Source organism: Anser cygnoides, chromosome 15 (assembly GCF_040182565.1).
Source record: "Anser cygnoides isolate HZ-2024a breed goose chromosome 15, Taihu_goose_T2T_genome, whole genome shotgun sequence".
NCBI lineage: Eukaryota > Metazoa > Chordata > Aves > Anseriformes > Anatidae > Anser > Anser cygnoides.
In genome coordinates, this window is record NC_089887.1 from 10,932,707 (window position 1) to 10,947,886 (window position 15,180).

The window sequence follows — 15,180 nt, forward strand, 5'->3', positions numbered from 1 at the left end:
GTCTGTGGTACACGGGGAATTTTGGATTTGAATTCCTCCCAGTCCTGCTAGACAGACTAGCTCTATGAACATCTATCATACAAATAACGTGGAAATAAAATTCCTTCATGCTGAGACTGCTAACAGAGTAAAGTAAAGGCAATGCATCACCCCTTTTCTGGTATGTTATTCTGTGTTTTATGAGCAAAAATTATGTTTCTTCCTCTTCAGATGTGTCAGTACTCAACCATTTAACCCAGCAGTCTGGGAGGAGGTATTTGAGGGGCTCTCCTGGTTCCCTGTAAATGGAATAAACTTTAAAGAAGTGGAAGACCAACACGTGGCTACTATATTTCAAAGGAATGGTCAAAGGATGGTCAAATATGACCATCTAAATAACAGACACTTACTCCAATGCCAGTTACTGCAAAATATGAACAGATGCATTCAGGACTACAGAAATAAAAAGGAATGGAATATCAACTGTCATGGCATCCTCATGGTTTTTAAATTACACCAGACTAAATCCTGATTTTAAAATTCTCCTTATGTGGAATTAACAGAGCTAAAAGTAGGTAAAATTAAAAACTGGCTTACTGACATCTCATAATGGGGACTTATCAGGGAATAGGGACACTTCTAGCAGGATCCTCTGTTAATCAAGTTTTGGTGTAACATTATTCAGTATTCTTTTTGGTAATCTAAACGGTTATATAAATCTTTGCTGATCTAGCTTGCCAACGATTTAAAGACTACAGAAGGCAATAAATAATGAGAAGCAGGTGTTATTACTATGGAATGACATGGCCTGTAGAATAGTCACAAACAAAATTCACTTTCAGGTGTTCCACTTTGCATTTGGCTTCATTACAGGGCATGGCGGGAGGGAAGGGCATAAGCCATGCTTACAATGTGGGAAAATGCTTGGGAATCAAGGTCACTCCACCATGTTCAGACTCACTAGATTTGGAGAGACAAAAACACCACATCATACTGTCATTCAAACTGATTTCACTTTGCATTACATGACCAAACAAAAAATATTAAATGAGACACTGTTGCAAAGTTCTTACGTACAAGCTTGGAAATTAGGTTCACAAAAACAAATGCAAGCACGTTTTCTCACTTTATTATTAATAATAATAATAATAATAATAATAATAATAATAGGATATTCTTTTGCAGTATACTGGGCATCTTACTTGCTTACTTGCTTTTTTTTTTTTCCCTTACATCTCAACCCAAAAAGCAACCAACCATCTTTGGGTAGGGAAAGTGGAGAAGTTTTTGGAGCAGGCAGCCTGAATCACAACAGCCAAGAGGAACAGAGAGCAGACAGATGAACAAGCGAGGGAAGAAATACTGTTATAGTATATATATAACTGTATAACTATATATATATAACTGTAAAGAAGAAATACAGGTCAACGTAGTACAGGTTCTGCCATTCAAGGTCACTTCTCCTCCAGCAATCATTTTGCCTCTTACCTACAGTCACTTGCGTGTGTTTCAAGCTACAGCCTCAAGACTCATGTTCAAAGCAACATGCTATGCCATCATAGTAATACTCTGTTCTGACTTTGTCTTCTTCTACATTTTTAGCACACATTAGCTTTTGATGTTTTCATTTTTTGGAGTAATCCTATCCGTGAAATGGAGTTTCCTTCTTTGCTCTCAGAGACTTTCATCTCTGCCTGCCCTGCTAATGTATTTCTGCAGCTAGGGCATAGATCCAATGCAAATACTCTGGTTGGGCGTTATCTGGAGAGAAGTTCTGGTATGGTTAAAAGAGAATCCACACAGAACCACCACTAATTGGAAAGAGTGGGAGATACTCCTTTGATCTTTGCTAATCACCAGCCTGAAGGGAACTGCTAATACACTCACATGAGAAATTGTAGAAGACATGTCATGCATATATACAATGAGGGATATATCACTGACATGTTCTGCCAAAAGCATAATTTCTTAGTCTTTCACAGTCTTTCACAGTTTCCTGGGAACACCTTATAGTCCCACAGACAACGGACCCTCTGATATCTAGTATGTTTTGACAGATTTACATTAGTAAGGTCACTCTTGTTTTTAGAGTACTGTGTCACAAATAACAGCAAATGGGAACTGTACAAATGGTAGTTCTTTGTCCTGAGGTCCCAGCAGAGCCAGTGAGTAGGAGACCAACCTCCACTTCTCCATCAACTGGAATGACACCTTGAAAGAGATGAGTTTCTTACAGCTAGTGAGACTCAAAGCAAGGTTCAGAGTTTCTGACCACAAAGCTGAACACATAATAAGCGCAGTGTGGCAGACTGGCACCTGTGGGATGAACAGGCAAAAATTCTCATTTTACCATTGTGAGGTTTGAAATGCTTAACGTAAGTCAGTACTCTGCCTGATTTAATCTTTCCTAGGTTATAAAGTCAGGTCTAATTTGTCATCAGAATCATTGAAAGCCTCTCAGCACCATTGATTTGTTGGTTCTCCCAATCACTTAGAAATCTAAACTGTTTTCCAGCTCCCCAAATGTACACACATCTATATGTATGTACATGAAGGGCCACTCAATCCTTCAGGTCTTACTAAGTTATTCATATGTGTCTTGAGACTTGGATGTGTTTCAGTTAGACACGATTTGAGAGTAGCCTGTGGATAAGTTTGCTTTCAGATACTGTGAAAGATTTTCACACTACTTAGAGTTTCAGTGCAGAAAACACAGTTGCCATGGCACATAGTCTGACTCAGCAAAGCCACACTGGTTCATTCCCTGCTCTGCCTGCACCACAGTTACCTACTGCTCCAGGGAAGCAAAGGGGAAACTCTGGAATGAGGATTTTGCCTCTCTAATAAGATTATTAACATTTCTTTGTGACTGTGTGAATTGAGGAAAAATGCATGACCAAAATGAAAAAGTGGAAAGCTTAAAGAAGTACTCTTCCACTGTAAAAGGTAGAAACTTCTAATAGTTCAAGTTTGCTGAAAGAATTGGAGAGAAATGACAACTTGGAATTTGGAAGCAAGAGAAATGTTGATGGGCAGCAGCTATGAATGACAGCTTTCAGAGTGACAGAAAACAATTATTTTCATAGTTCAATACATATTTAAGTGTAACTCTGCAACAATTGATTTATTTTCCAGAAGAAGATACTGTCCCAGCAAGATCAACAGAGTCAACTGTAAAACGTTGATTTTGCAGATTAAGACTTGATTCTTCATTAGAAAAAAAAAATAAAATCAATTAAGTGCTTTGTCTGGTATCAGTTTAATCAAAACTGGAACATTTCACTTGTTAATTAACCTGATACGGCTTACTTTGAATGAGCTCATTAACCTGTATTTTCTCTAATGTAGTATTTTATTTCACTGAAGTTGTGTTTCAATCCTCATCCTCTTCTAGGCTGGGGCCCCTGGAGGGTTATATCATTTTTTAGACAAATACAATGATTTTGCTCTCAGTAGATGATGTGGAATCTCATTAGAATCACATGATTCCAGATATAGTTGGAGAGAGAAAGACTTGTAAGGGCCTATTAGGGAAAAAAAGGGGACCTTGTCATTCATAGGCTGGGAGCCAATGTTTCTAAAAAGGAATACTGTTTAAATTAAATTTAATCATTTAACAGAACTGTACTTTTGAACTCATGAAATTTTATGCAGAGTAAGTGAATACAAACAGCTTTTTCTTTTCTTTTTTTCCAAGATGAAAAGCAGAGTTATAATAGAGATCCTCTTTTCAGTCAGAACTACCACATTTCTTTTAAGTCACGTAGCTTAACTAGAATATTTTAAAGCAGTGCAGTTGGAAGACATACCAGCTAGGATTTTTCAGAGTTATTTTTTATTTTTCTGCCCTGGATATTAATGAGGCATTTATCACTGGCTCAGACAGGAAAGAATTCAGGAACAAGAATTCAGGATTCAGGATCAATAAATAAGATACAGGACACCGACTTCTGGACCTTGCTATGGCAATAGCTGTTATGAACTTAGAATATTGTCTTAAAGCCTATGCTTTCCATGTGTTTTCTGCTCTATTCCTGATTTCCAGCCTAAACCACCAGCTTGGTCTGGACAAATCCAGCCATTGTCATGCAGTGTGGTGTCCTGAAGACACAGAAACTGTTCCAGGTGAGGGTGAGAAATCTGAATTCTCCAGCTACAGAGTGGGAAAGGAGTGAACAAGCCATACATTTTAGGCAACTGGTGGAAGAAACAGTAGAATGCACATTGGTCTCAGGAAGACTCAAAGTCAGCATGAACATTGAGCTTGGAAGTACATCTGTGTGCTATAGTTTAGACCCAGTCTATGTGCACCTCAACCCGCCTTTCCAGCTGTCCTATATAGCTCTGCAATTACTCTCTAGTGTCTACCACTTCCCCATAAAAGGGTGTCAGCCTGCAACCACTTAGGAAGTTGCAGCTAGGTGCATCTGACCTGCTGCAATGCAGTTTCATTGTGTCAATGACAAGATGTGCATACCATAAGGGGAAAATAGCTCACAGCCCTGAAGCTGATACACTGTGCAGTCCTGACAGCTCTGTGGGGCCCTGTTTGTCTTAATTTTCTGGCAGGTTTGAATTCTGGGGATCTGGAATAGCCACTTCTCTTTCTTAGCCTTTGCTTTCAAATTATTGTTCAGGCTAGGGAAGTGCAGATGCCCGAGGAAGGTGTGAGGAGGCAGCATTTGCCTCCAATACAGTCAGAAGCAGCTCAGCAATCTGAAGTGTGTGTGACACACTGAAGTAAGACTCTTCAGTGGAGAAGGTAAGGGAGCAGCTCTGCTAGGTCCAAGTACTGTGGATAGGGTGCTGTCTGGGAGACTGGCCTGCCAGTGCCACTGTATGGCCCTGTGTCTGCACAGGAGGGTTCAGTGGTACTTCTAGTGACTTATTTGAGGTGCCAGGACAGGCAGGTGACCCCTTCATCACTTCTCAGCAGTGTCCTGCAGTGCCTACTTCCCATCCCTGCAGCATTCTCACTCTTTACCAGCTCATTTACCCTCTCCAGAACGCAACACTGCCAAAAAATGCCTCATACGTCTTTTTTCCTGAAATGATTTTTCAGACACGAGACAATTTTAATGACAAGCGTGTGCCATAAGCTTGGGAAGGCTAGAAGCTCAGGGCTTCTGACCATGTTATGAGCAGGAGGAGAAGCACTATGTAAAAAGTACGGGCCTCAGTGACACTGCAAGTGAGACAGTGGGATCATCTTATGCTGCCGAAACTTTCTCTCCCATTCCCACGGTCTGACACTCACACTGATGGATCCACTTCTTCCCATACACTGCTTCCTAGGAATGCACAGAAACCCAAAGCCAAGCTTTCTTCAGAAGAAACCACAGAAGAGCTGGAAAACATTCGACTTCTGTGCTGCGGGTGCTTGCACAGCTGTAGAGCCATGAAATGGGATGAGTCTCAGTGAGCCTGTCTGAGGAAATGCTATGTGTGCTCCTGGTAATGGAAGCTGAACCCGGGGGACTTCCAGACCCAGGGGATTTCTCCTCTCTTGCCTGTTTGCTGCTCCTTTCCTTTGTAGTTCAGGCTGAGTAGGTACTCAAGATGCAGGTGCACATGTGCACACAGAGAGACGTGTGTGACACTTAAGTGGCTGGCCATACAGACCAGCCCGGACAGAGATGTGCCTTTACAGCACCCACAGAAACACCAACAGCACTCCATCAGGTAGCTCGTGCCTCTTCCTCCTTTCTGACTGGGCAGGTTTCAAGATCACTAGTGAAGCAGTGCTCACTCCTTTCCTCTGTAGATGCACAAGCACATCACACTCATGGTCCCTCAAATATTATCATGGGCTGTAGGTCTATGATCTGTACCAAGAACTCAGGGCTGTTACCCAGCCACCAGCTGTGAGCGTGGGTCTTTCCAGATATGTCTCCTCCTCCTCTCTGGCTGGTTCAGTTTGAAAATCCCTACTAAATTACAAATGCACACACATGCATGTATGCAGGATTAAGTTACATTAATCAACTAGGGAAAAACACAGACAAATGTCAATGTTTCCAGTTGCTGGTACCTATAGGCCACTACGACCTATGCCCCCTTCTCAGGAAGCCCAGCAGAGATGCAACTGAACTTGTGCAGAGCCAGCATGCTTAGGAAGGAATGCATTTGCCGGGGCTTGCATAGATGACATCATAGGTGATGTTTCTACCTCACCCTTGGGAAGCCATGGAAGAAGCTGGTACCACAGGTGTGCTCCTGTTGATGTTCAGGTGATCAGTCCTCTCTCCTCAGCTTCCAGCAACTCCCTGATGCTGCTGAGCTCCAGAGAGCTTCACATACATGGCACGGCAGACAGTGTTCAAGCCAGGTCACACCTCTTCTTTCTACATAAGTTAGTTATGTACAGGAGAGATCACTCTCTGGCTTTCTCCTCTGTCAGAGTCACTGAGACAACTGGGTGAGGGTAGGTCTATCAAGAGGAGGAATCTTAGACACTGTTCTTGTTGCATCCCTAAATGCTCCCTTTTCTGTATTCTCTAAAGACTCTCCCAGAGCCTGGTTATGAGAAGATGCATCTGGAAAAGGGCAGCACAGCAGGATAAACTCTGCCAAGTCTAAAATTAAGCTAAAGAGGGCTTAAGAGATCCGTTATACAAGATATCCAAAAATAACTTAGAGTAAATCCTAAGAGGAACAGTGAAAGCACTACTGACATCTTCAGTTCTCAGTGAGATGCATGTCTGCACACTCAAGTACGAATGAGCTCTGAAAACAACACCAGTGGTTACCTCTGAAAATGGAGGAGGGGTTCCTGTGCTCCAGGGACAGGAGGAACAAAGGGAAGTGTTCTTCATCAGGAGCTGTTTGTGTAGTTCCCAGCACAAGCTTTAGCACTAAGCCCAGCACAATCTAGAAAACAGCAGCTGGATGTGAGGCAACCTTGCTCTCCTTGTCCTGCAGACTACATTTAGAGGAAAACACGATTGTACCACTAGCTTCCTCAGTACCCAGACATACCCAAAAGGCTTTGTCATTATCTTACCATGTATCTAAAAGGCGTCCTGTGTCTCCAGCTCTCAGAATGTTCTGTTTTCTTTCTGTAGTAGCAAATGCCATTCCCCTTTGGCTGTCTTGGGCAAACTTGCTGGAGAGTTGGGTAGCTGTTAAAGGTTTCCAGTCATATGGCTTCAAATTCACTGCAGCCACTGGGGAGACATGACTCAGTAAAGTCAGGTTCAGATAAAATTGAGATAAAATAATAGCTTACGTCTGAAAAGAAGTAAACAAAGAAACAAACCAAAACCAAAAAATGCAGGTCCATGTATATAGCATGAAAAATCCTGCTTAATTTGCTTATATCATGTTTAAATTTAAAGGTCATTCTCCCTATATTACTTTGCTTTGATGTCAATATATTCCTGACAGACATCATGTCCTATAATGTAATCTCTGGATGAAAACGATTCCTACTTAAAGCACAGTATCTTTTATAGTCCACCTACTTGTCTGGACTTCTTGGTCAGGGGCCTAAAGTACACTAGGTGTGAAAAGAAGTTGAGGGAGCTGGGCTTGTTCATGTCCCTACAAGTATAGGAAGGATTGCTACAAAGATGCCAGAGCAGCTAGAGGAGTTCAGGTTGGACATTAAGGAGCACTTCTCTAGAAGGGAGGTGCAGCCCTGGGACCACAGCCAAGGAGAACCTCCATCCTTGGAGCCACTAGAGATGAGGTATCTTCATTCCTGAAGTATTTCAAGATGTGGCTGGGCAAAGTCACAAGCAACCTGATCAGGAGTTAGCGACTGTCCTACTCTGAACACAAAGCTGGACAAGAGACCTGCAGGGTTCCATCAACACGGTGCTACTGGGCTGTTATGATTTCTGTGATCCACCAAGTATCTTTCAGTCTGTCTGTTCCAAAACTTACTCTTCTGACATTCCTTCTGCTCAGGTGTGGACAGCCCAGTCTCCTTGTAAATAGAGATTTTGCTTTGATAAGTTGTGTTTCCTTTTCTTGACTGTCCTCTTAACACCTGGATTGACAGAGTACAAGTCCTTCCCTCTGCCCTGGTGATATTGAAATGTTTGTTTCAGGGTCACGTGAACCTTTTTTATAGCAACTTACACATAGACAAAGACTACAGATTATGTACACAGCACATTTTAGCATATTTAGCACAGGTTTACAGCAGCAAAAAGTAAATAAAAAGTAGCAATAATAGCATTAAAATAACAGATAACTATTTCATCACAGCTATCATTTGAATAATTTCTTTTATCTCAGTCCTGCCGATAAAGACATCAGAAGAATTAACATTTTATAGTGGTTTGTACATATAATTGCTACTCAGAAAAAAATTCCACACTGACTTCAACATCACTACAGCATTTCACTTCTTATTCTTTTTTAATGGCTCACATTTCCTAAATTAGTCTTTTGTCTGTGCAACTAGAAGTGTGGAAAAGTAATAAAAACTTTAAATGTCTTTGCATCACTTCAAGTCTTAAAGGGCAGAATGGATTCTTCTCCATTACCTCCAGCAGGCATGCCATGCTTTGATTCCTTGAGGCAGGGCAGGCAGGGTATGGGGCAACTTGTAATATATTGAAAGAAAAACATTCATTGGATGGATGCACCTAAGCAGAGGAATTATTTTATAACTTCTGTGATTGCCTGAAGAAGTAAAAAGAAAGGTCAAAACATCCATCTTTAAGATACATTACCTGCTCAGAAGCAATATGTTTCTCAAGAGTTCCTGCAGAAACTGAGGTAGGGTCCTACACAGAGAAACTTTAATTTACAATGATAAATGGATGGAACAGCCACAAGGCAGAGGGAGTGATGTGGGGCTGTGTGACGGTCATGGCAATGAATTTGTCTGCTTTTTTAACAATGGGTTTAAAAAGGTCTGAAAATGCTATGCAATTGTTTAGCTTGCTTTGTGCTTCATGTTTTGTCTGTCATAGTCACTGGTGTCATATCTAAATTAGAGCCTGATTCATGCCTTCTGGAAGACTGAGGTGAGTGAGGCTTAGACATCTGGACCAGAGCAGTCAGAGTTAGACAAATTCCTTTGTTTGGTCCCCCCAGAAAGATGATGTCTATCTCTCCAGTGAACTAGTACTAAATGTCAGGTTCTTGTGGAAAATGACTGCTTCTTTGCTTTCTGCCGTAGCATCAAGTGCCAGCTGGGGTTCCAAGCTGATTCTCAGTTTTTAATGATAACCTTTCCAAAACAATCAGCTGATAGTGTGAATCCAGTCTTCTCTACAAGCAAGACCAGCATGATTTTTGTTCTTCTGCTTAGCTTGTTCCCTGAGAACATGCTTCCATGGGTTGGCTTATAAAATAAAGTCAACCATTCTCTGCTCACTCACATTCTCCCTTGCATGAGGAGTACAGTGTTTGGGGCACTGAGAAAGTGCAGCCAGAATTTGAATGTTGGGCCTTGTACAAGAAAGCCAACTGAATGCCCCCTTAAGGGCCCTCAAGTTGGTCCCTCAAGTTTGTTGCAATCAAATCTATTAACATTCTTAGAAGTGAAGTACAGAAATGTTGTCCAAATGAACTAAAATTCTGAAGACCTTTTTCTATCCTTGAGCCATTACATAGGACTTTGGCTAGAGTTAGATTAGCCAAAAACTCATTCCTCACTTTTCACTCTCAAACCACAGAAGTTACCCCTGTCCCAATGACATCTCCACCAGGAATATAATTAATACACTGTCTTTGCCTTTGGAGTCCCTCTTGCCTTGTATTCTCAGGTCGTGTTCAAGTAATGCCACCGTCTTCTCTAAAACATGTACAGATGCCAGCCAGTCAGCCATCCCTAACTTTCAGCTGTGTCTTGGTTGGAACTATCCAGGATTGCTGTAATTGTAAGTTTTCATATTCTTCTGTAGCTCGTGCACATGTTGCTGTGACACCTCCTCACCCACAAACTTCACTACATGTCCCTCTCAGCTCAGACCTATTAGCAGAAACTTCTCGGCTTTGTTTGTTATCAGCTCCCTTTTGATCCCACTTATGAGTCTACCTTTTGCTTCATTGATTCCATCAAAAATTTCATCCTCAATGTGTGATTTACCCACTGCTCCTCTGCAGTTTAGTCCCTTTCCATGTTTACCTTGACCATTTTCTCAACAACCAGGATGCTTATAGCAAAGTTGTTCTCTCTGTCTCTCTTTCACATGCACTGCAGAGGATTAAACTAAATTCCTTTCTGAAAGCTTCACATATAGCTGAATACCTTTCACCTCCTTCTCTCTTTTGTCCTCTGGCTTGCAAGCTGCCCCAGGCTCCTTCTACATTAAAAAAGAAATGTTTTCCATTCTGCAGGCACTATGAAAACCATAGATGGTAACAATTTAATGATGTGTCTATTTAGGTTTCCTTCTACTCTAAGCTTAAGATAGGTTAATAAAAATAATTTGCAAATCTTTAATAGAAACACATCAGGAAAGCCTCCTTGAGACTCCAGAGAACGTAGTCCAAGACCTCCTGTTAAACCAAGTCCTTCCAAGGAAAATTTATCTGTAATCCACAGTCAAGAGTCATTTATTATGACATAGAGGAGTTCTTCATTCTGGTCAGGGCTAGTTGGCAACAAAAGTCTTCTGCAAGCTCTAAAATACTTGCTGCTGGTTTCTCAGAAGATAGGCTGTACAAGCCAAAAACATGCCTCATCTTCCATTGTCTGTAGAATTCACTCTCTAAAGTTTCTTGCATCTTCAGGTTTTTCTCCAAAGACTGCCACATTTAATTTTTTTCATAAGAAACTACCAACACATTAAAACCTGTCAGAAAAATTGGAATTTTTCCTTTTTTTTTTTTTTTTTGTAAATTCAAGACACGGCTGGCTTAGGCAAACTGGTCCAACAAGAAGACATCATGTCACCTGGAACATGAAGTTTTCAAGACACACAGTTAAGGTTTCCTGAGCCAAGGACTTAGATTACATTTGGACCATTAAGAGTCATTCTATCTAAGGCAGGGATAGCAATGTACCTAGAAGGATAGATGCATGGTAGATGTAACTTGATGTATGCTGGAATACATCTGAGCTAATTAACCTAAAGTAAGACTTTGTTGGCTCTGCTGCCACCCCATCATCATTACCCAGAGGAGTGTTGGTGTCAGCTGCCTGTTAGTGCTACTTGCAGGTGGTGCTGCCAACCAGGTACACTGTTGCATGGACCATCATGCTCCCTATTTTAAAGTGGTCCATTGCATTTTGTTGTTGTTGTGAGATACTGGAGCTGAGTATTATCAGGAGCGATCTGCGTTTAAGTCTGAGAATAGCTTCTTGAAACAGAAGTAGCTTCACCCAAGCAGGGGAGCGCTGATGCAGCCGCTGGCCTGAGACATTTGGGTGTTGCAAGAAATGTTCTGCACTGGATAATGGAGAGCCAAAACTGTTTTAAGGCCCAGAAAATTCGCTCATGCTACCTAGGACATGACAATCTGGGACCTCTGCATTGCAAAGGTGTTTTAGTCTAGCTTTGAGAGCTACTGTTCTTTGCAAATGATGATTTTCATCACATTTTCCTTTCTTAGATAAAACCTGTTGAAGGGAAACTAATTCCCATGAATATCAATGTTTGTCTTCTACAAAATGTAGCAGAGTGGATAACAGTCAGACGTTTGGGATGAGTGACAAGAAAAAGGAGCTTGTGTTTCCCTTTTTCTGTTTTTTAACTATGCAGGTTGGAAGAACTCTGATGTTTGGGTAATTAATGAAAGGACAAAGTGAGAAAAGTTCATTCTTCTGTTTCAAATAACTCACTGAAATCTTTAGTAACCTCATTCTCATGACACCACTGAACTGGTTTGTCAAGATTTCATTTTTTTAATTTTGCTTTCCTAGGAGGTTTATCCATTCTCACCTTTGGATCTACCCTAGTCCTCCTCCCCCTTCTCTCCATTTTCCTTGCACTGATTCTCTTGAGGATCAACCGCATCCTTACCACAGCTCAGAAACAAACATGTCACCTATCTGCTACTTCTCATTATTCTTCCATCCTCTTATCCTTTCTTTATTTTTCTCTGCTAAAGTGCCTACCAAGATCTAATCAACAGCAGCCTACCTGAGTTGTTATGTAAGCTGTTACCCTTGTGCTCAGTCATCTTGCTATGCACTCATTCTGTCCCCAATATCCTCTTGTTTTATGCCTTTTCTTCCTTGTGCGCTGTGGGATTGACAGGGTGGCTGCACAGTACACCACCAGTATTCATGTTATTATGGACAGCTGCAAGCACAAAGGGGCCCTGATCGCTGGTGCAGTTATCGCATGTCTATACCTGTCTCTGACAAGATGGAGGAAAAATTTAGAGTAATTAGCAGTTCTCTCTCCTAACTTCAACTCCTTCAGCTACTTTTTCTTACTCTTTAGGCAAATTTCCTGCAATTTAGGCAAATCCAAATTCTGTAATTACCATACACGTTGTATGAACGAGTGTAGCAGTGTGCTGCTGAATGAACTTTGGTGGGATCACTGGGATGAGCATCCTGACCAGGTTGCTCCTAGACAGGGCTGCCATTCACTGCCAGGGGCTGTTGGTGCTGGGTGGTTGCCAGCAGGATGCGCTGGGGAAGGTGGACACATATTTCTGTAGCACACATTGGTCTCCTTGCGCACTTTGGCAGTATACCGAGGTAAGGCAGCCAATATTCTGGGGCGGACCTGCCAAGTCCTCACTGTGTTACTCCTTTTCCCTGTTTTGCATGAGCTTTTTAGCTCCCTTGTACATGTCAAGTACTTTCAGGGAGTGGCAAGAAAGGGAAATGCTTAGTTTTTTTTTGGTTTGGTTTGGTTCGGTTTGGATTTATTTTCTTCTGTGTATTGTTTTCATAACAGGTGTTTACTTTTTCCCTTTTTTCAATATATTTCCTATCAGTATTACAACTGCACTTTAAGGTTGTGGGGCAGATTGCCAGCACTTACCAGACTTCTGCAGACAGAAGTATTTTCGTCATACTGGCATATAAACATGCTGTGAGCAAATCTGTCAGAGTAACTCGAGAGGGACGCTGAGTACTGAGACATCTGTGCGTGTGGCAGTGCTTCCTGTCTCCGGGAGCTTTGGCCATCCTCTGGTGAGGTACAGGCATTGTACTGAAGATGAGAAGAAAGGGAGCAGATGTATTGGTGAATTAGGCCTGTGTCCTCCCAGTGCTACCCCACCACAGTGCCTCTCCATCTGGAGTTCAGAACTGTTTTAGCCCTTAGCAAAGAGCATCACAGACCCAACAGGGACCTAATCATGCAAGAGGAAATTTTTCTTTGCTAATTTTATTTTGTACTCCTGACCAAGGGACTGTGAATCCAGCCTTGTAAGGATAATGTGTTTTGTCCAGGATGGAGGCCCAGTCTCAGGCTCTATGTGTGAGACAGCGTAGTGGTCCTGTAGAGTCTCAGGTGGGAGTGATGGCAGCAACAGCAGTCAGAAACAGGAGGCAGAGCAAAACCAGTCAAATTATGTCTCCTAAAATAATCCTTTTCTTTTAAAGGTGAAAAATGTCGAAGTTTTATTGACCTTGCTCCGGCTTCTGAAAAAGGTAAGATGATACAGTCAAGGCTTCTTCCCATTTTACAAATTGCATCAGTACTGTTTATTGTCATACTTCAGTGCCAGGGGAAACATTACTTCCTAAGTACACAGGAACTTACATGTCATCCGGATTAGATGCAGCCAAAGGTTTAAGACAGATGTTTACTTAGTTTATGCAGACCTGTCATTTCTCTGATGCATTTTTTCTTCATTTAGCTGGTTGTTTTTTTTTTCAAGTAAATGAAGATTTATATTGTAATAAAGACATCTACCTACTTCTTGTACCAAGGAAGGTCACAATACATAGTTTCCTTAGGCCATGAAGACATTTATAGTCAGAAAACTGCAGTCACATTTATTTTCAGATACCAAGTGGCACTTTGCGAGAGGAGATCATGTATCTGCTTGTTTATTTGACCTACCCTCAAAAAAAATAAAAAGTCAACTGTACAGAAAGGACAGGCTGCAAAGGTTTTCTTTACCTCATAATAGAGGTGAAAATTCTCCACAGCAATTTAAGCCATATTTCCTAAAAGTATTTATCGGCAAAAAAAAAAATAAATAATAATAATAAATGAGTAGAGTTCAATTAACCAACAAATTGGGCAGCTGAGCACCCAGTTCTGCATCCTGCTTCCTGCTCAAGACAGAGCACTCTGCCCATGATTGAACAGGTGCACAAGCCCTGTACTGTCCTTCACACTGATAATGAGATTCTGGAGAACCCAAGGGGCAGGTGAAAACTCATGTCTGTATGAAGAAATGACACAACTTGTTAGATCACTTGAGACGATCACAAAACCTTTTGTGCATGTGGTATCTTCATCAGGTTTGACAGAGGCAGCAAGCGGTGTAAAGAACAATTGTTCTTAGTCTAAATTATTGATCAGCTGGACAACTTGAAAGAGAAGGGTAATTACCATTAATAAAATAGTGGGGTATTTCAGTGAGAGAAATAGTAACAGTCTCTGTGAAGTTTCTTGTAAGTATACTTTAATATATTATACAGATAACAGAAAAACAGTTCTGGGATTACTACCATTAATGGACTGTGAGCTAAATATTACACACAGCAATGGGACCTTGGGCATAACAATTCTCATGAATCAACTAGCTCAATGTTAAGTATAGGTCAGAAAACAACTGTCTTTTAGGAATCATTAGGAAAGGGTTGAGAACAGAGCAGAGAATATCCCATCACATGATGACTGTACACATTCAAGAGTTGGTCTCTGTATAAAATATAGTGTAGTATTTTGTCCTTTTTAGTCCAGTTCACAGAATGGCAGAAAGAATACTCAGAGTTCTAGAAGGTTCTGTACAAGAAAGAGACTAAGAGTCTTCAGCCAGAAGGAGAGAAATGTGAAAGGAGACAGAATGGACATTGATAAAGACATAAGAGGAACTGAAAAGGCAACAAGGCCTAGCGTACATTGCATGACACTGTCAGGAGACAGACTCAAAACATGCACAATGTGTCTGTTATAAAAGCAGTGGGATGGTTTTGTGCTTTATCCATTTTTCTGCGCAAGTTCATTATGGTTCATAATGCTGGGTTGCGTCACCCACACACTTTCCAAAACAGCACTTAGTACTGTAAGTATTTTTTGGTGTTGCTAAACACTGTCAGCATTTTTTTTTCAGTAGCGCTTTTAGAGTTGCTGCATGGTGTCAGTGTATATTTCTAGA

General features: G+C 41.3%; 1 protein-coding gene and 1 long non-coding RNA gene across 5 annotated transcripts in view; one reads left to right on the forward strand and one right to left on the reverse strand.

Annotated features, from left to right (window-relative positions):
* LOC125182834 (uncharacterized) overlaps positions 1 to 7,419 on the reverse strand; it is a 31,561-nt gene extending 24,142 nt beyond the window's left edge. Inside the window, exon 1 of one of the 2 annotated variants that reach the window (XR_010825057.1) lies at positions 6,983 to 7,419. This is a non-coding gene — a long non-coding RNA (uncharacterized lncRNA). The remainder of the gene's footprint in view (positions 1 to 6,982) is intronic. The other variant, XR_007163453.2, reaches the window with a different exon arrangement.
* GSG1L (GSG1 like) overlaps positions 1 to 15,180 on the forward strand; it is a 64,608-nt gene that overhangs the window by 7,419 nt on the left and 42,009 nt on the right. For 2 of the 3 annotated variants that reach the window (XM_048064089.2, XM_013176902.3), the window contains exon 2: positions 13,451 to 13,498. The exons of the other annotated variant lie outside the window; for it this stretch is intronic. In XM_048064089.2, the coding sequence (XP_047920046.1) occupies positions 13,451 to 13,498 (48 nt within the window). The remainder of the gene's footprint in view (positions 1 to 13,450; positions 13,499 to 15,180) is intronic. 3 annotated transcript variants of the gene reach the window in all.